Source organism: Marmota monax, unplaced genomic scaffold (genome assembly GCF_021218885.2).
Source record: "Marmota monax isolate L192 unplaced genomic scaffold, Marmota_monax_Labrador192_F-V1.1 WCK01_AAM20220418_F8-fsc00026, whole genome shotgun sequence".
In the NCBI taxonomy this organism is placed as follows: domain Eukaryota; kingdom Metazoa; phylum Chordata; class Mammalia; order Rodentia; family Sciuridae; genus Marmota; species Marmota monax.
In genome coordinates, this window is record NW_026693108.1 from 11,698,008 (window position 1) to 11,719,121 (window position 21,114).

Genomic DNA, 21,114 nt, shown 5'->3' on the forward strand with positions numbered 1-21,114 from the left:
TCAGATACACAGTAACACTAATGCTATGATATCTAATCCTTAAAATAATCTTGTAATATAGGCATTATTATCTTCATTTTGCAGGTAGGCAAATGGGCAAATGGGGGCTCAGTAAAAATAAGTGACAAAGCAAATAGTCAACAGACCCCATCACTAAGCCAAAGTTCACTCATCCCCAAAGACCTTCCATAATGCCACATGGAATTTCTACCCCATAATTGAGGAAATAATGTTTTTCATCCTCAATGATTCTAGCTTTAGAGTTAGAAGGAACTTAGGTCAAAATGAGGATCAGGGGGTCATGACTTGACCCAAGTCTCAGAGCCAGTGAGAGACATACCAGAACCAGGGGCCAGGTCCTTGGTGTTTTTCTGCCATTTCATACTGCCTCTGTCACAATAATTTAAGGGGGAAAAAAAATCAAACCTGCTACAGCAAATCCTAGCTGTTAAGAATAAACTGCAAAAATGAGCTATTTGGTTACATACATATTAGGAAGGCTAAGGGGGAGTTTGTGGGGGCTGAGAGATGAAGAATAACATATTTCATGAGAAACGGTTGTAAAAGTTGTAAGGAAACACCCGCCCCTGACGGGCCATTGATAATGCATGATAACAGACTAGAGGAGCTGGAGGAAATGCTAAAGGTTAAAATGGGAGGGAGAAGGGCATTTTACAGTGACACTAGTATCCGGTTTGATATGTGTGGGATAAGGAATGCCTGAGTGTTTACTAGTGGATCAAAAGGCCAAGCTACACATGGTGCCACAGGAAGCTGCAGGAAAAAGCTTGACATCAAAAGTCATGGGAGTAAAAATAATGACAAATAACAGAACACTGAAAATCCTATGTGTTCCAGTGTAGTGACTGGAACCCAGCAGGGAGCAATTGGTATTCACTGAGTATTAGTAAGGACTCATTCAAGCTCAGGTTTCTAAGTCAGACAGTAAGTACTCCAATGATCTTCAAAGAAAACCATTTAGCAAATGATGACAATATCATCGTAGGAGCACAAACACAGAAGTAATAACATTGCTAATGCTTCTTGAAAACATCAAATCTCAGGTTGGTAAAGCATTTTGGGTTTCTTCTTCAGAGCTTTCTTTGTGACGCTGTATTCAATAAACTAATTTTGACATTGATTTTTCCACTTTCCACTGTTCTCATGTATTTCTACTTCAAACTATGATTTTTAAAAAGAGCATTTACACATAATTGTAACAATTAAATGAAAATATTTTCCACTGATACAAATTACAGTGAAAGCTCTTATCAGATTTCTAAAGGCTATGAAAGTATTCTAGTACCTTCTACACCTTGATGTTCTTGTTCTGTAACACTTCCTTTGAACATTTGATACACATCATGAAGCCAAACTTATGGGAAAAAAAAAAAAACAACCATTGTTTTCAAGGAGATCAAATGAGAAAAAAACAGACAAAAAAAAAAAAAAGATTTGGTTAAAGAAATGTGAACATAAAATGCATACTGTACCTGTAGTCCCAATATATAAATCAATGTCTTGTTTGTGATGGACAACGGGCCCAGAATTTGTGCCACTTGGACTCTTGGTATGGAGCAGTAAAATGGTACAAACAGAGCAAACACAGGTGCCAAGCTATGCAAACAAACAGAGAAAAATCACTATAGTATAAAGTTGAATTTAAAATACCAATGGCAGATGGATATTTGAAGTAACACTGCTTATAACTGATCTCAGTCTAAAAGCAAGGTCTTAAATGCACAGTTGGCTTTCAAACACAGACCATATATGAAATAATTTGCAGTTATAAACAACACTTTATGAAAACTTAATTGTCCTTTCCCATTGACACTTCCCAAACCCCCTTGAGGAAGTGGATCAGCATCTGTTGATTAAATGTGAAGCATGTGAGAAATTTAAAGTGGATGCTGTTTTCTTCCCATGAATGACTTAAAAATCAAATGAAAGAGACTACATAAACCAAAGGCAATGGACTTTAGAAATCCTCCTGGTCAGACCCAAAAAGACCAGTGATCTGTCACCACAGCCCCAAGTGCTACTTACTGCCACCCTCCCTTCCTCATATTCCCTCCTCTTTGCATCTTAGGGGTGTTTCTTACTGATCCCAGGGATGACTTCTCACACCACTCTGCTACCTCTCATGAGAATCTTTCCTTATTCTAGTCTCTCCCTGATCAAGCAACTCCTTCTACGGCTTCAACTAAGAAAATGAGCAAGCACTCATGCTGCCTGCCTGCCCTCTACCCTGGCTCTAAAACTCAACTCGATACTGTCAACTTGACATATTCAGAAGTCACATGTGTCCCTCTCCTTTTGCTTCTCTCTAACCCATCTCTCAACACTGCTAACAGTACTCTTCTAGAACAAGAGGTTTTCCCTGCTTGGTTCCAGGCCCTGTGCTAGAAAACAGGTACCCAATCACATTACTCCAATGCTTAAGACCCTTCCTTCCACAGGCTCCCAGCATCCAAAGATTAACTACCATGAAACAGCAAAGACCTGCACCTATCTCCCCCACCCCTGCCTGGGGGATTGAACCCAGGCCTGGCACATGCTACCACTGAGCACAGCCCCAGATCAATCTGCAATCCTTTCTTATCACTGTAGCTTCCCACAGCTGTCCTCCTTGCTCTTCCACGCATCAGGCCAGTCACATGCAAAGTATGCTCCCTCCCTCCCTCCCATGCACACGGGCACATGGCTCCCCCTGGACACCGCAGGCTCCTTTCACTATATACTGACACAGGTTATTCTTTGAACCTGAACACTCCTTTCCACTTTGCTGCTTAGGAAACTCATCTTGTATGGCACTGTTCAAGTCTTAGAAAATTTCTCTGACTTTTCCTGGAATTAATAGCTTTCTTCTCCCCTCTAACCCCCCAACCATGTCAGTGTCAGTGTTTTGGTGACTCAGTTGGGTACTGACTATGCCAAGGCAGGATGCCCAGCACAGGGGCTACATCTCCATCTCTGAGCAACAGGCAGTCCCGACCTTAAAGGACTCATTCCAGGATGGCAAACTCACACTCCTACTACAGCTGGGTGGGTAAGAGGAACAGTGTGGTTTGGGCACACCTCTGTAACCATTTTTCATTAAACAGCTGGCTTAACTGCTCTATCATTATTTACCTTTTTTTTTTTTTAAGGAATGCCATCAGTATAAAGAATTATTATCTCATTACTGCTGGGCACAGTGGCATATGCCTGTAATCCCAGCAATTTAGGAGATTGAGACAAGAGGATCAAGAGTTCAAAGCCAGTCTCAGCAAATTAGTGAGACACTTAGCCACTCAACGAGACTTTGTATCTAAATAAAATATAAAAAGTGACTGGGGATGTGGCTCAGTTGTTAGGCATCCCTGGGTTCAATCCCCAGTACAAAAAATAAACAAATAAAAATAAAAAAAAAGAATCATTTCATTACTGTAAGAAAATGCATGAACTAATTTTCATGTCTACAAAGAAATGTCCTCACTAGTATTTTTAGGAAACATAGGACCATCTTGGCCTCTTGTACATTTTCTCATCTCTGATGGAGACCATGTTATAAAAATCATCCAGCATCCTCTCAATCCTACTACGCACACACACACTCACACTCTACAAAACTGGTAATTGGCAGCAGTATCAACAGATATGTAGGAAAGTGTAGCAAAAGCTGGAATAAGGAAAACCCAGGCAGGAGACACTTAGCGTAGGCAGTGTGACAAGACTGGATGCAGAGGTGTGAGCTAAGGAGGGGATGGGAAGGAAGCCAAGGTGAGTGCACAGCAGGCAGGGCGAACACCCACCTGTTCAGTGTGGGTTCCTCACTAGCCTACACTCCCCAGACTGAGCATGCAGGGCTGCAGACAGGAAGGGATGGAGGCCTGCTGGTCCTCCCAGCATCAGTACTGGGCTTGGGGCGGCTTAGGAGTTTGTTAAATTGGGGAAAACAAAATAATCCTTACTCTTGAACACCTGTATGGCCCACATTTTAATGAACTATATAGAGGTCTCGACAATCTCCCAATAGCTTAATTCTGAAAACAAACAACAACCCCAAAACCCCACTGTAATTTACTTAATTTTGAATTTCCAAAGTGCCTAATATAGATTTTTATACATAGTCAACTTCGGTTTTGTTGGATTAAAAAAAATTAACAAAGCAATTTCTAAGCATTACACTCAAGAACTGGTTTTATGCAATCCTAAGCCCAAACATAATTGATTAGCAGTTGTTTTCCTTTTATTGAAAAGTATAAGTTATTCATTCCTGGTCTGGATTTACTCTAAGGACTCCCCACCTCAGAGAAAAAGCCAAATGCAAATTAAAACTACACTGAGGGGCCAGGGTTGTGACTCAGTGGTAGAGTGCTTGCCTAGCATGTGTGAGACACTGGGTTTGATCCCTGGCACCACATAAAAATAAACAAATAAAATAAAGATATTATGTCCATCTATAACTAAAAAAAAATCTTATTAAAAAAAAACTACACTGAGATTCCATCTCACTCCAGTCAGAATGGCAATTATCAAGAATACAAGTAACAATAAATGTTGGTGAGGATGTAGAGAAAAGGAACACTTATATATTGCTGGTGGGGCTGCAAATTGGTGCAACTACTCTGGAAAGCAGTATGAAGATTCCTAAGAAAACTTGGAATGGAACCACCATTTGACCCAGTTATCTCCCTCTTTGGTACATGCCCAATAGACTTGAAATCAACATATTATAGTGATGCAGCCACATCAATATTTACAGCAGCTCAATTCACATTAGCTGAACTAGGGAACCAGGCTAGGTGCCCTTCAACAGATGAATGGATAAAGAAAATGTATGTATACATAATGGAATATTACTCAGCCATAAATAGAAATGAAATTATGGCATTTGTCAGCAACTAGATGGTACCAGAGACTGTCATGCTAAGTGAAATAAGCCAATCCCAAAAAAACAAAGGTCGAATGTTCTCTCTGATACGTGGATGCTTACTCACAATAAGTGGAAGGTGGGTAGAGAAAAATACTTTGGATTAGACAAAGGGGAATGAAGGGAAGGGATGGCATTGGGAATAGGAAAGTTAGTAGAATAAATCAGATCTACTTTCCTATGTTCATATATGTTTACATATGAATACATTACCAATGTAATTTCATATCATGTACAACCAGAAGAATGGGAAGTTGTATTCCATATATGTAAAATGTCAAAATACATTCTAATTTCATGCATTAAAAAAAAGAATGAAAAAAAAAAGAATAGCACCTTCTCTGAGAAGCCCTCCTTGATCCCCCACCATCTACACAACTCACAGCCCTGTTTGCTGTTTCTTTCACTGACCAACTGTCCCCAAGCCCCGTCACTTTGTACTCTAATGTGCAACTCATGGGTTTATCATCTCTCCAGCTGGAATGGAAGCTCCACAAGGCCTGTTCCATTTGCTGCTTTATCCTCTCTACCAGACACTGTTCTTACAGAAGAGGTGCTCCATGGACACTTGCAGAACAAATACATTTTTCTTTAAACAATGCAACCATCTAGCAGAATCTGCTTTTTGTTTTAAAAAGTCCCTTTCTGGGGCTAGGGTTGTAGCTCAGTGGTAGAGTGCTTGCCTCACATGCGTGAGGCGCAGGGTTCAATCCTCAGCACCACCTCAGGAAAAATAAATGAATAAAATAAAGATAGTTGTGTCCATCTACAACTAAAAATATTTTTTAAAAAAGTTTCTTTCCTTATTTAACATTTTAAATGGGATGAAAGTACATGTTTCACATACATGCTCAATATGGCTGGGTGGTCACTCAGTAACAATAAAATCCCACTGTTGTCAGCCAACTGCACTAGACCCTCTCCCCTAACAGGACACGTCCCCTGAGGTACTCAATTCATAGAAATTCTTCCATTTATATCTAGCCATTAAGCATGAAAAGGGATGTTATAATTAAACAACCTGAAGCAGAATTCTTGTTTGAGTTACATTTCAACATAAACAGAAGACAATGATAGGAATTTTAATGACCACAGTTTATAACTTATATGCCAATAGAAGAAGTTTAAAATTCCTTAAAATTTATTAATCATTATAATTTTAAATGATGACTAAATACTAGACCATGTGTACACACACTACAGAAACACATATTTTAGATCAGGATTATGTGGGTTGTTTTGCAAAAAAATTCCATTGCTATTTCTATACACACGACTTCACAAAATACCGTAATGTTATTAGTCACTGACCAGTTTTTCTCTTTTCCTTATTTTATGGCAACATCTGGTCTTTATCCTTGCAACAATGGTTCAATTTGACCTTTTTCATATGGTAAACAGCTAAGTGCCAGAAGCCTGATCTTAAGCATGTGAGGTCAGAGGTACAAAAATAAAAAGGAAATCAGGTTATAAAGAATTCCCTCATCCCTTTAACTAAGACCACTAACATTTACTGAGTGCCCACTATGTGCTCATGACTGTACTCAATAGAACATATAAAGTAAACAGTTAAGATCACAAATGTCAGGCTAGGGTTGTGGCTCAGTGCTAGAGTGCTTGCCTAGCATGTGCAAGGGCCTGGGTTCGATCCTCAGCACCACATAAAAATAAATAAATAAAATAAAGGTATTGTGTCCAACTACAACAGAAAGAGAGAAAGACAGAAAGAAAGAAAGAAAGAAAGAAAGATCACAAATGTCCATCTCACCTCTCCTAAGAAGGGACATCGACTCGATGTGTACAGTCCAATCACAGCTACAGAAACCCTGGTAATTTTCAACAACAGAAAGAAGGTCTGTGAGCCCGGAAAATTATCTCACGAGAAACTTCAACAGCATCACAGGATACCACCTCTTCTTTTAAATAGTCAACTATGCCAATAACCAACTAAAGGATGAATCTGCTTTGTTAAAGGAGCAGTTGATGCTTTCATTATGTAACAATGTTTTACTTAACAATTATAAATATTTCCAAAATTACAAGCCAAAAAGTCTCAACAGAATGACCTTCCAAAAACTGACAAATTTCTCAACATTGCCAATTCATGATTTTGTTTCTGGTGGTGCTGGCGATAGGATGTGGGACCGCTAGGCAAGTGCTCTGCACTGAGACACATTCCAGTCCTCAGTCCATATTTTTTAAATGAACTAGTTGCCATGTCCACAGAGTCATAAAATCGCTGCACTCCCCCAAGGAATAGTCTTGGAGATCACTTCGTTCCATAGCTTTATTTTACAGAACCAACATAAATTCAAAGAATTCAGCTCATGTGTTGTTCACTCTTCTGTTTGTCAACAATGCTCTTCAGATCCCCAGCACTGAAGAGTTTATGAGGATTTAATGACACCACAGAGAAGCTATGGCCACATGCCAGTTTTACAGAATCCTGGAGGAAAAAGACCTCTTTCTCATGCTGGTCCTCCTTCTACTCTCTGGAGTTAGGAACACAGACAAAAGCAATCTGACCTCTTTTCTATGACACAGTTTCCAAATACATAAGGATGATTATCATACCCCTGCAAAGCCTAACCCTTCTCAGCTTACTCTACCAGTTCTCCTCAGACCAGGGATCCAGGCCTCTCAGAACCCCAGGCACCACAGGAGTGATCTCTGCCTTCCTAACTGCAGACCCAGATCTGGCTGGGAATGGCCAGGTGAACCTAGGCAAGGGTGAACACCACCTCAATTATTGGTTCAGACGGAGTCAACATCGGCAGCAGCCAAACCCTCTAAAATTAGCAGCACAGGTCTTTTTGTCCTGCACACAAGAGTGGGTTGCATTCAATGTAGATGTGTGGCTTCAACCTCTCCTTGCCACTTAAGTGTCGCAGTTACTGATGCAGTCAGTCGGCCTTTGGCCCCAAAACCTCCACTAGCCCAGTCTAAGGAGGAGACTCTTTCCCCCACTCACCACAGAAACCTGCTTCTTTGTCATAAGCTGATAAGATTTAGACTGAGTAAATTACCAAGTTTCCAGATAGATAACGTTGCCAAAGCTGACTTTTTTCCTTAAAACGTTTAAAAACCCACACTTATACACAGAATATCAATAGAAAATCTCAGTAACTAGGATGATGATGATAATGATGATTTTTTGCTTAAGGTTTACTACTACAAAGATTTTTTTTTCTGATACTTAAATCTTTATGGAAAAATTTATAAAGTTCCATAGATATCAATAGTTCATAAATTCCAAGGGGCTTTTGGATAATTTTTTTTTAAGAGTTCAGAAAAATTTCACTTCCCATTTTTTAAAAAAGTGTACACGCATACGTGAGACTAACTGATCATCTCTACTCTCAATCACAGGAAGGACAGGAAGAAAGGCAGGGCCATAAAAGGAGGTGTGGCCAGTCTCTCTTAAAACAACATGCCAGGCTTAGCTGATTTTAGTCTGAGCCAACACCCGCTGCTGCTACCCTGGGCCCAGGCAAGCCACTGACAGGTAAGGCAACAAATGCTCTTAAGATTAAAAAAAAAAAGCAAAAATCTATGTTTTGGATAAAAGGTAAAGGAAAAGAATCTATTAAATAGCTATAAGCATTACTAACAAAAATCATGTTATTAATATAGTTTAGATTGTATGGTTACTAGCAGTTCTAATTAGCTATTATCAAGTGAGGTGAAAGCAATGAATGGGTCATGCCAGAAATATCACTGCCAAAAAACAGGGCTTATTTGGTATGCTTCTGCATGAATTTCAGATGACCAAAAAACAGTATCAAGGGTTAATCTGCAAACAATGTCAATTTTCCAGGATATATGAACATGAAAGGAAAGAAAGTTATTTAAACTGGAGTGTTATTGAATTTTAATGCATTTTACATACAATATAACTAGCCATTCGGCACAATTTAAAGTAAAAATCATTATGTTTTAGTATGTGAACACATATCTATGTATATAAGTCTTTTTTATATTTAAAATTTTTCTCAGGACAAAATTCCAGTAGTAGAATTCCTGGAGCAAAAAGTATATTTTCTAAAGCTTTAGATACAAAATAATTATTTTTGGTTTACAAAAACATTCTACCAATTTACCAGCAAGGAGTAACAACAGTCTGGGCTCTACTATCCCTCTGTGAGCATGGGCATTTTAGTTCTAAAGATAAACTTTAATTAAAGAGGTGCAAAAAATAACATCTATGTTGTCTGGTATGTATTATTTTATGATCAGTATAAACCTGCTTCATATTTTTTCCTAGAACTTCTTGCCTTTAAAAAAAATCACAAAACAATGATATGTAGTGATTTGCCAATATTTATGTCCATGTTGAGAGTGGATGTAAAAAAAAACTGGCAAAATATAAATTATGAAGAGACTTCCTTTCAAGAAGGGTGTGGGTTTTTTGTTGTTTTCCTTGTTTTTGGCGGTGGGTTCTGTCTGTCTGGTGTTAATCTGAGCACAATATAGCGTAATGGTTAAGAGCAGTGGCTCTAGGATCAGATCCAAACTTGGGCTCTGTTATTTATAGCCCAAAGCCCGATACAAGTTGCTTAATGTCTCTGGCTTCAGTTGCTTCATTTGTAAAATGGGAGTAAGATTTCTGCCACATTAGTCTAATACTGTCTCTCATAGTGTGAAAACAATGTCTGCAATTTCCCCCACACCTATTAAACTGCCAAAGGATGAATCCAAAAGGCAAAATTTCCTTGCCCTATTATTTCTGTGAAAATTATTTTCTTGAATTTACATGAAGATTCTATGGAATATTTTGCATAATGATTTTGAGTCTATGGGAGATTATATATCTAACCATGCTTTCTGGAATTTGAGAGCACTTTTTGTTTCTGGGGGTTAATTTTACTTTTTGAACCTAAAACCGCAAGAGTACTGGCCCCATAAAGAGCCTCACTCACATGCTCAGAGGTTATGGGGCTGGCTGTGAAGATGATTCCTTTTAAAAGTCACTTTCGGCAGGCTTCTAAGAGTTTATTAGTACTATTATCTGTCATTCCACAGTATAAATGCCAATTCGGGCAACTACAGGGCTTCGTGCATGTATTTTAGGCATTTACTAGATATCAACTGCTCCTTTGCTGCAGTTATGTATGGGATGAAGATGTGTGGGATTAAGATGTGTGCTGTAGTCATCATCCTTAAAACATCTGCATCTAAAAAGGAGCCCGGCCCTAATAAAGGAGTCCATGGGGGGCCTTCTTCTCTGCCAAGGTTAAGGCCTGCTGGAGTGGGTGACTCCAGAGGGTGGAATGTGCTGAGGACAAACACTGTCTTCCAGTCTGCATAGTCCATCAGTTTCCCAAGAAGTCTGTAAAATACTGGGCATCCATACAAAGTGAGATAATGCATGAGAAAACCTCTGCAGACTGAAGAGGTAAGAGAATTTGTGGTATTTTGGAAGCCCAAAAGAAAGAATAACAAGTATTTTGCAAAAACCTTAAAAGCAGGTGTAAAAATAAATTAATAGATACATGCTATGCTGGGTCTTCACCACCTGTTTTCAATTGAAATTTCAGTCCAAATTATTATTAAAATGTTGATTAAAATAGTAAAATCTAAATGCATTTATACAACGTTTACTTTAAAACATATTACAAATTAACAAACTCCTTCATTTAAATCCACCTATCTCCCTCCTTCTCCCAGCCCTTGTCTCTCTGGTTCAGACAGAAATGAGTTGGTATATTACAGTTTTGAGATTCCTTCCTGTTTTACTTGCTTCCCACCCACATCAGAGCATGCTGGAAACAGGAACTAGGGATAAAACATACCAAATGTGATTAATGGAGTCAAAGAGCCTGAGTTTGAACCCTGACACTTAACAGCTTTGTCTTTAGGCAAGTCGTGTAAGTGCTCTGTGCCTCAATTTCACCATCCACAAATGGACTGGTGGAAGTTTTTTGAGCGACTACATGTAGGGTTCCCAGGGCAGTGGCTGGAACAGTCTGTTGAGTAGTATGGACATTATTATCCATCCAGAACTTACTGTTGTCTCAGAGTGGACCTTTCAGTGAGGACCAGGAGGAATAAGATTTGGCTCTTCTTTAGCAAATGAGTATTTGCTGACTGGTTAGCTGGAGGCAGAAGACATCAACATCATGGGATGCTGGACCAGGAAAACCTCAGTCCCCCAGCAAAGACACCACCATGCCTTCCCCGGGGGAATGGGGTAGAATCAGGAAAGCTTCCAGGAACAGCTAGTTTCCACGGCTATGTCAAAGGAAAGTACAAGCTGAGACTGCAGGACAGGGGCAAGAAGAGGAGAGTGCCAGAAGGCACACTGTGGGAGGGAACAGGCGACATCCGAAGACTACAAGTGGCTTGGTATGGCTGTAGCCAGCGCATGTTAAGAGGGAAGGTGGCCAGCCACCCAGAGGAAGAGGGGGCACAGCCCCACCATGAAGGATGCGTAATCACGGTTTCAGTTTGCCTGCAGCAGACAGGCATCATCCGAGGGCTCTTTGAAAGGCTGCTGCACAGCAGCAGAGAGCGAGGAGGACACAGAGAGGCACGCGGACAGACACAGCCACGTGGGGGTAGTGCAGAGGTGAGCACACAGGCCTGCCAACTAAAGGACTCGGAGCCCTGGCCACTTGCATAGATAGGCTGTGAAGAACCCTGAGCAAATGACTGATTTCACCTGAAACTCCATTTATCCATAAAACAAGGAAATTTTGTCCTGCCTAGATTAGTTGAGAGAATAAAGATAAAGCCTGAAACTCCCTTGGACTTTTAGGAGGAAAGGTGCATACTAATTCTAAAAACATTCTGGACTCAGGAGAAAAAGTGTACAGACACAGCCCTTTGCCATCAAGAGCCTTCTGCTGTGTGATCCCACTATCCAGGACCCCACAAGCATGCTGCACACAAACAGAAGGTCTGTTTCTCATGCTGGAATGAGTGTCATGGATAGATTGCTTCTTACAGTTCTCTAAACATTGTCATCTTCATCTTTATAACTTCCATCCTTCCTAGTCAGTATTAACGCCACACAAGAAAAAATTGGTGAAAGATGAAATAAAAACAGTAGGAATATGTAAAACCTTAAGTATGCAAGTGGGTGTCTAACCAAACAACCTGACACTCGGGCACCTTTCACTTCCCATGATGCCAGCGGGCAGGTCTGTGAGCTGAAGCTGGTCTTCAGGGAGTGCCCGCTGGGGCAGGACACTGTGAGAGGCACAAAGAAAAAACTGCAGACTGGTGAACACTGTTGCTCTACCTTAAAAAAGTTCTTTGTGTTTTGTCCTGTCAATGACCTTTTGCAACCTACTAAAAGATGGTCTGAACGTCATGGGATCAGAAGCAGAAGAGTCACAGACCTAATAAGGTCTTGGGAAGGCTGCCCATGCCAGCCTGTCAGTTCTTCACACCTCCACAAACCAGAGAAAGGTAGCTCCCCAGGAGGCAGGGGAGGTCACCCCAGACAGACTGACCAGGTCAACGCTGCTCTGAATACAGTCACTCCTGTAGCTCTGATTTTTTACAAGGATGCAGGAATGCTGAGAGTATGTTCAATGGATTACAGGCACACCTGTTTGTGGGGAAAAAATCATCTAATAGTGTACAAAGATTTGTTTAACTAGGTTACAGGGCAGGTGCTGACTTACAGCAGTGGCTCGACATCACAGTAGAAAGGACAACCTGACCTGCCCCTCAGTGACAGGTGGCTGCAGCTGTGCCTCAGGTTTCTTCTCCACTGCAAGAATTAATGTTTCCACCTGCTCATTTTGCAGGCAAATGGCACACCGAGCAGCTCAGGGTACTTGTTCAGCTGACGAAAAACAAGGCAAGAACAAAGGTGACTGAGTGTTAGGAACCTGTGGGGGATACTGGACCAAACAGGGTCCCTGCTTGGACCAGAACAAGAACGTTTTTTCAGTTATTTGAGGAGGGCTTATAAAACTAGGTAATCAGAGAAAGAAGTCATGAACGATATCTTTCTTCCACGGGGTGGATGTGTTTGTTTCTAAGAACAGAAGCGGCCTGGCCTCATCTAGCATCCTGGCACATCCTGCTGGTCTTTGTTTCCTCAGTAAGACCACATCTTTGTTACTCCAATAACCTTGAGCCGCCTTCTTCCCTCTCCTTTCCCAATGATGCTATTTCTCCCCACTCTGGAAACATTTCCTCAATCCTACCATTCTTCAGGAAAACAGCCCAAGGACAGTATGTCAACAGAAATCAGAGGAAGATTCAGATCACATAGCATTCATCATTTAACAATAAAACTATAATGAACATCTGTACATGCACATTTTGGTGGTTCCCCTGGTTGTTTCTGACGCATGTTTTTGGGACTTCATCTTCAGCACTTGGAGCCAGGTCACCTCTCTGTGTGAGGTGGTCTGGATCAGACCCTGACACCTTACAGAAAAGTCATCCTACTTGATGCTAAAGCTGAATTTAGGAAACTTCATTGCTAAAGCTGAATTTAAGGAAACTTCCTAATAGTTTAGCCCTACAAACTTTATACACTTAAGGAACTGATTATTAAAATAAACATTAGTGGATCATGGTGACACTTCAGGAATCTTAAATTAAAAACCAAAAGCTATTATTCTAGTATGAACTAAATCTTTGCTTTTTTTCTGTTTCTGCCATGAATAAAAGCTAAGAAAATACTTTAGTTACTGAAACACATGCCTAGGACAGTAGAAGGTGTATGGATCCTTTCAAAAGTCACAAGTGCCTTCAAGTTGGTTTCCAGGGTAAACATTTTCCAGAGCATGGATCACAATGAAGCTTAGACAATTTTCTTAAATACTAAAGAAATTAAACATTTTTTTTTGAGGGGGGGCTTTGTTTTTCCACTTTTTGTGGCTAGAACAAACAACCCTGTCAGTTCATGTCAACATGTCCGGTTATGCAAAAATAAGGTGATAATATCTCAAGAAATGTCAGCAAGCCTATTGGCAATGAAACAAATTTTACAGAAAATACACGCAGGCCCACTTCCAAAAATGTAAGTGAAAATACTTTGGAAGATATTTTGACGAGGAATAAATTTATTATTTTACATGTATTAGGATAACAGAAAAGTTAAAATGATCAAATATCACATTACAGAGACAAAACAGGAATTGTGTCCTTTGCTTATCCATAAAACAAGAGGGCGGCAGAGATGACCTCCAGGTAGCTCAATCCCAGGAGGTGTAGGAATTTTAGAGGCCAGCTGAACCCTGTTCTTCAGGTCAAACCTAAACAAGGATCCACAAGGCATGCAGCCCAGTCACTATCCATGCCCTCAGGGAAAAGGCCATCCCGACTCCTGTCCCTCCCTGTATGGAGCATGCAACACAACAACTCAGGGACTACACCTTTTCACCACAAGCATTATGAGGACACTGCCATTCTTACAACTATTAGTGTTCTAAGGAAAAGTGATTTAGGACCAACACTTCTGTGGGCTTTTCCCTAGGCAATACAATGAGTGATGGTACTTTCAAGTTTAACTCAGAGACAAGACAGATAGATAGATATTATATAAACATGCCAGAAGCTGCTTCCTAATAATTAAAATGCAAAATACTTAAAATACATCTAAGAAGAAACAAAAAGTTGTACTTGAAAGTGAATAAAATAGGAATTTATAATCCAAAGGCTGCCAGAGGCACACTGTAGAGCAAAGACAAGCAGAAGGAGTACAGCAAACGTACCCGCACATTCCCAGCACGCTGCTCATCCTTCTGCTCCAGAGGCTCTGACATAAAAAGGCATCATTTCTGTAGTCCCAGGACACAGCATGTGCAGGCGCAGACAGTAAGGATTGCTAATAAAAGAGTGGAGCTATTTCAAATTTCAGGAAAATAACCCATAAAATGATCAAAGGAAGGTATAAAGTAGTATCTCTAAGAGATTATAATAAACTGGGGCTTGATCACTATAAGAATGGCTGAATAACCGTCAAGGACTCCTTAATTTGGAGATCATAAAACCAGCTAAACTATAGCATGAATAACACAGGAGAGATACTGGCAAGAACTAATGTGACATTAGAGTTATATAATGTCATATTTCAAAACCACCTTGAGTCTCTTTTACCTAAGACCAGTTTTTTTCCCCTCACGGTTTCAAAAATATTTATTGACGGTTTTCTGTATGCAAAGCATGTTCCTGATGTATGGATACCTCTGTAAATAAAATGGAAATCTCTGCCCTTGTAGCATTTGTTTCCTTTTTTAAAAAAGTATTTTTTATTTGTTCTTTTAAGTTATACATGGCAGAATGTTTTTTGACATATCATACATACATTGAGTATAACTTCCCATTTTTAGGGGTTGTACATGATGTGGAGTTACACTGGCTAAGACCAGTCTTGACACATCTCATCCACATGTCCATATTCTGCAAGAGCTTTCTTTGGCCAGCTCAGGAACTAGAGTGGTCAGCAAGAAAGCCTCTCAAACAGTCTTCCCCTCAGGGCTGGCTTTGCACTTGGCAATTCTCCTGGAGGCAGGGATCCCCTTGCCCTTAGGAAGAGCCGCCCATCTGCTCTGGAGAGGAAAGCCACTCCATGCCCACGCTGTATTTTGAAATCACAAGTGAAACAGCTGCCCCTGCAAATGACTGGACACAACATCAGGGAAGGACCCAACATAATCTTGAGCCTCTTGAGCCCTCAGCTCCTCACCTGGGAAGCAGGTGGGGGACACCAATGCTTAGTGTGGTGGTTTGCTGTGAGGTTCCTACAAGGACGTGATTTGAAGGTAGGCGCCTAGGAAGTCAATGCATGAATGTGAATAAAAAGTATGAAAAGGCAAGCTTTGAAAAGTACGTCAGATGACAAGGTTTTTTGCAAGAAGAGTTAAATAAAAAAATTTCTCCTTCAGATTAAAAAAATCATTTACTTATTCATTTCACTCAGTTCATGTTCAATGTTAACATTTTAGACTCTGTGGATAAAGTCCTCAAATTACTCGCACAACGTTTTATTCTGGCATCTATAAGATCCATGCAAACATCTTTCTTTCTGTGTGTGTGTGTATAGGGGTGATTTGCTTTTCCTCCCCAAAGTACTATGTCATGCCACCTGCTTTCCTTAGCATAAGTCCCTATCAAGAAGTAGGTTTCTATGCTGCCATTTTCAGCAGCTGCATGATGCCCCACTCTGTGGCTATATCATAAAATATTCAATCAACTTCCCAAAAGTTGTTTGAGCTGTTTGCAAATCTTCACCTTTATAACTAACACTGTGCTAAACACTCCTGCAGCATGAGCTGCTCTGTAACCCCTGCTGCTCCTGGCCCTACCAAATGCTATACTTCACTCAGAGATGTGGTCAGATGTCATTTACAAGCTTCAGGTAGTGGCGCCTTCTCTGAAGGTGAAGCCATGTGAATAATCTCTACAATAATATTCACATGTAGGTTTCTCAGACTCCATGGTGTGGTTCCCCGCTGCCATGTATTTTAATCTCCTATTAACCTGACTTGAAATACTCCTCAAAACTTTTGTTGAGACTTTCAGGGGGAAAAGGAAAAAAAAAAAACTTCTAGAAAAATAACAATAAAAGAAATTCTTGATGCCTAATCCTCAGCTGCAACCCTTGTCTAGAATTTTCACCTCCTGTGCCTGGTTTTGGTTCCTGAAAAGTTGCTTCTCGCAGAAGGCATTTCCCAAATAAATGGATAACAGTTTCTTTCAACTTTAATTCTACAATGTGATTCCCATGAGTTCATATTTAGGAACTACTCCTTTTTTTTTTTCTGCACTATATATAAAGCCCATATTTATTCTGTTTACTTTGTTTTCTTATTTCACTAATCTCCACAATTGTTTTTATTATTTTATTTGGGAATTATTATTTTCTTTTCTAGCTTTTTGAGCAGTATAATCAACTATTTTCATTCTTTTCTTTTCAATCAATGCACTCAACATTTTGCCTCTATCTTGGATTGACTCCTTAGCTGCACTGCACAGCAAGTATTATTTTTGTCATTTAGTTCTAAGCATTTCAAAACCCCCACTATGATTTCTTCTTTAATCCAAGAGTTCCTTAGAAATATACCATTTTAGTTTCCAAATGTATCCTTTATCATGTTAATGCTGGCTTCTAATTTAACTGCATCCCAGTCAGACAATGTCATCTGCTCACTAATGATTTTCTGAAAGCTGAGGTTCCTCTGATGACCTACTATGACGTCAAATGTGCAGATATGCTCATAGGCCTTTACCACAAATTCTAACAGTCTTTAAATAATGTTGGGTAAATCTTCAAAGTCTTTAACCTCTTTTTTTATTATCTGTCATATTTCAATAGAAATGTGTAAGATTTCCCATAATGACTGTGGATTTGCTCATTTTATCTTTGAATTCAGCCAAATTTTGCTGTAACACACGTGTATCATGATTATTTTTATGTTCTATGTGGTCTGTTCTTAACTTTTGTAGTGACCCTCTGTTTCTCTTCCTATTGATATTGAATTTGCCTTGCAGTCTATTTTTTTTTTTTTGATGTTAAGATTGCTACTCCACCTTTTCATTCATTGGGATTTGTCTGGTATGTCTTTATTTTCAATCTTTCTGAAGAGTTATATTCTCTTCGAGGTAGCATATAGTTGTGTTGTTAAAAAAAAAAAAAAATCCAAACCAATACTATAGGCAAATTCGATTCATTTAAGTTTTCTGGGACACATTTCTACCTCCTTTTTCTGTTTTCTATTTACCATCCTCCTTCTTGTGTTCTTCCTCATAGTGTCCTTTCTGGTCCTCTTATAGATTTCAAAATGTTCTGTTTCTGTTCTTGTTCTCTTTTGTTTTAGGATACATTTGCATGCTGTAAGGATTCGCCTATCTACACTGCAGTGCACACCTAGGAGGGCAGTCCTAAGATAAACCTTAATTCCCATGAGCGTACCTGTTTCAAGATTGCTCCAATGCTGGCACAGACCCAACACTTAATACAGCAGGCAGACAAGTGGATTGGTAGTCAGAGCTTTCATTGAGAGAAAGGATATTGTCCTTTTCTCTTAAAATACCACAAGCACAGCATGACTAGAGCCATTAAAATTTTTTCCTGGGGCTGGGGATGTGGCTCAAGCAGTAGCGCGCTCGCCTGGCATGTGCGGGGTGCTGGGTTCGATCCTCAGCACCACATAAAAATAAAATAAAGATGTTGTGTCCACCGAAAACTGAAAAAAAAATTAAAAAATTCTCTCTCTCTAAAAAAAAAAAAAAAATTCCCCCTTAATTTTGGTGATTTTCATATGAGATTTATTCAGATAATACCATCAGATAAGTAACTTATTTTCTAAAAATAATCACATACAGGAATGGGGCTGTGACTCAGTAGTAGAGCACTTGCCTAGAACATGTGAAACACTGGGTTCGATCCTCAGCACCACATAAATAAAGAAAAGTTATTTTAAAAAGATAAAAATAATAATAATAATCACAGGAGTTATTGCTCTGCTTTTCCTACTTTTACCAACATTTACCCTCTTTTTTTCATATAAAAAGTATTTAATCAATAATGATTGAACATTTACCCTCTTATGGGGAGCTTACTGCAGGAGTTTTCAATTTTGGATTTGAAATTTCAGTCTTAACATTATTTATGTAACAAGAAAGGAAGTAGAAATAAACTAAATGTGCATGGAAGGAGTAGCTATACAAATCATGCATCAACAAACTGGACTGTGGAATATCTACCAAATATCTACATAAAATCTAGACACAGAAAAGCACATAGACCACAGGGCCCTGAAGATACTCAGTGGGCACAGCAGGACACTCAAACCCATGTGCAGATAGCACGACCCACATGTGATTTTAAAACTTCCTGAAACATCTTAAGTCTTTTCTCTCCCTTTTTCTTTCTTTTCCTTCTTGTCATTTTAGTCCTGGTTGTCATGGTCACCACCTTCTTCTTTTTCTCTGAAACCCTAACTTTCAGTTCCTAATAAGGCCTATGCTTATTTCTCATACTTTTTAGGTTAACACAAATCAGATCACTGTGGTAAGTTCATATTCACTACACCAGTGTGTGACTAATTTCATTTCCTGGCAGTGATATACATTTGGAAAACAATAACGACAACAAAAAGATCCAACTGAAATTCAATTTAAAAGCAAAATTTAATGCCCACCTAAAATGTGGGGTGCTTTACATGACTTTATTCTTAATCAGACAGTGATTCAGAAAAAAGGAAGGGGAATTTCTGCCCCAAAAGTTAGTGCATCCCCTCTTCTCACAAAAATGCATTTGCCCTATTTAGATGGTTCCAGTTCCTTTGCCAGGGCTTTACCAAAGCCACAAACTGTGAGAGTAAAAATATACATCTTATTCTCTGTTCTTCCTGTTATCATACATGGAACCACATGATATATCATAGATTTAAAAAAACTATCAATAGTGAAACTTTAAAAACTAGATATATAAGTGGTAGACTAAGTTGCTCTGAGTTAAATATGTCTTTAATTAAATAGAGCCTTGTTTTGTTCCTAGAGATCCTGCCTGCCACCACTGGGTCTAGAGATGGCTAGCAATTTCACCACACCTCCCACAACTCCTCAGGGAAATGACTGTGACCTCTATGCACACCAAGACACGGCCAGGATAGTAATGCCTCTGCATTATAGCCTCGTATTCATCATCGGGCTGGTGGGAAACCTACTGGCCTTGGTTGTCATTGTCCAAAACAGGAAAAAAATCAACTCTACCACCCTCTATTCCATGAATCTGGTGATTTCTGACATCCTTTTCACCACGGCTTTGCCTACGCGGATAGCCTACTATGCACTGGGCTTTGACTGGCAGATGGGTGACGCCCTGTGCAGGATAACAGCTCTGGTGTTCTACATCAACACTTACGCCGGGGTGAACTTCATGACCTGCCTGAGCATCGACCGCTTCATTGCCGTGGTGCACCCTCTCCGCTACAACAAGATGAAGAGAATTGAGCATGCCAAAGCTGTGTGCATATTTGTCTGGATTCTGGTCTTTGCTCAAACTCTCCCACTACTCATCAGCCCCATGTCCAAGCAGGAGAATGAAAGGATCACTTGCATGGAGTATCCCAATTTTGAAGACACAGAGTCTCTTCCCTGGATTCTACTGGGTGCGTGTTTTATTGGATACGTGCTTCCACTCATGATCATCCTCATCTGCTACTCGCAGATCTGCTGCAAGCTCTTCAGAACTGCCAAACAAAACCCACTCGCAGAGAAATCTGGTGTAAACAGAAAAGCCCTCAACACAATCATTTTCATCATTGTCGTGTTTGTTCTCTGCTTCACGCCCTACCACGTGGCAATTATCCAACACATGATCAAGAAACTTCACTTCTCTGACCTCCTCGAGTGCCACCAAAGGCATTCATTCCAGATTTCTCTGCACTTCACGGTGTGCTTGATGAACTTCAACTGCTGCATGGACCCTTTTATATATTTCTTTGCATGTAAAGGGTACAAGAGAAAGGTCATGAAGATGCTGAAACGTCAAGTCAGCGTATCGATTTCCAGCGCAGTGAGGTCAGCTCCCGAAGAAAATTCACGTGAAATGACAGAGTCGCAGATGATGATACACTCCAAGACTTCAAATGGAAAGTAAAGGGACCGCATCCTCCCTGGACTTGGTATGAACTCTGTAGGACTTCTCTCCCAAAGTAAAACAACTATTCAGCTTCCAATCAGGATGCCTTTCAAATGGACACTATTTCCCACCATCAATGGATAAACTGATTGAGAAACATCAAGTTTAAGCTCAAGAGAACAGTATAAAGCAAGTTCTAATTCATAAATGAAATAATACTGTATCAAAAGGAAGCTCTCTAACTCTTGGTGAAGAAAAAGTTTTATATTAATAAAAAATCATTAATATTTCCTGCCAATAATGTGGCAAGAGACTGATAGATTGTATATTATCAGTGTAAAAATGTTAATATTGTAATATATTTTGGTAACATATTTCCTTTTTTATACTTTTATTGTATTTGTTTATTTTTATGTGGTTCCCAGGATCAAACCCAGTGTCTCACACATGCTAGGCAAGTGCTCTACCACAGCCCTGGCCTGGTAACGTATTTCTTAAATGCATATTTCCTTCCATTTTAGATCTTTGTCTCCTCAATAATATGGTTTTTATTTTGTTTTGTTCTGAGTCATAACTGTTTCAAAGAACACTTCTGGAATAAAAAGTAGGAAGCTACAGATTTATGACTATGTCCCTCACTGTT

General features: G+C 39.7%; 2 protein-coding genes across 3 annotated transcripts in view; one reads left to right on the forward strand and one right to left on the reverse strand.

Annotated features, from left to right (window-relative positions):
* The window catches only part of Ubac2 (UBA domain containing 2), a 162,671-nt gene that overhangs the window by 57,696 nt on the left and 83,861 nt on the right, over positions 1 to 21,114 (reverse strand). For both annotated transcript variants that reach the window (XM_058582757.1, XM_046454959.1), the window contains exon 5: positions 1,494 to 1,617. In XM_058582757.1, coding sequence (XP_058438740.1) covers positions 1,494 to 1,617 — 124 coding nt within the window. The remainder of the gene's footprint in view (positions 1 to 1,493; positions 1,618 to 21,114) is intronic.
* LOC124099723 (G-protein coupled receptor 183) lies at positions 8,290 to 21,088 on the forward strand. Its single transcript, XM_046454960.2, has 2 exons — positions 8,290 to 8,420; positions 19,386 to 21,088. The coding sequence occupies exon 2, from the start codon at positions 19,416 to 19,418 to the stop codon at positions 20,487 to 20,489; it is 1,074 nt and encodes a 357-aa protein (XP_046310916.1). The 5' UTR covers positions 8,290 to 8,420; positions 19,386 to 19,415; the 3' UTR covers positions 20,490 to 21,088.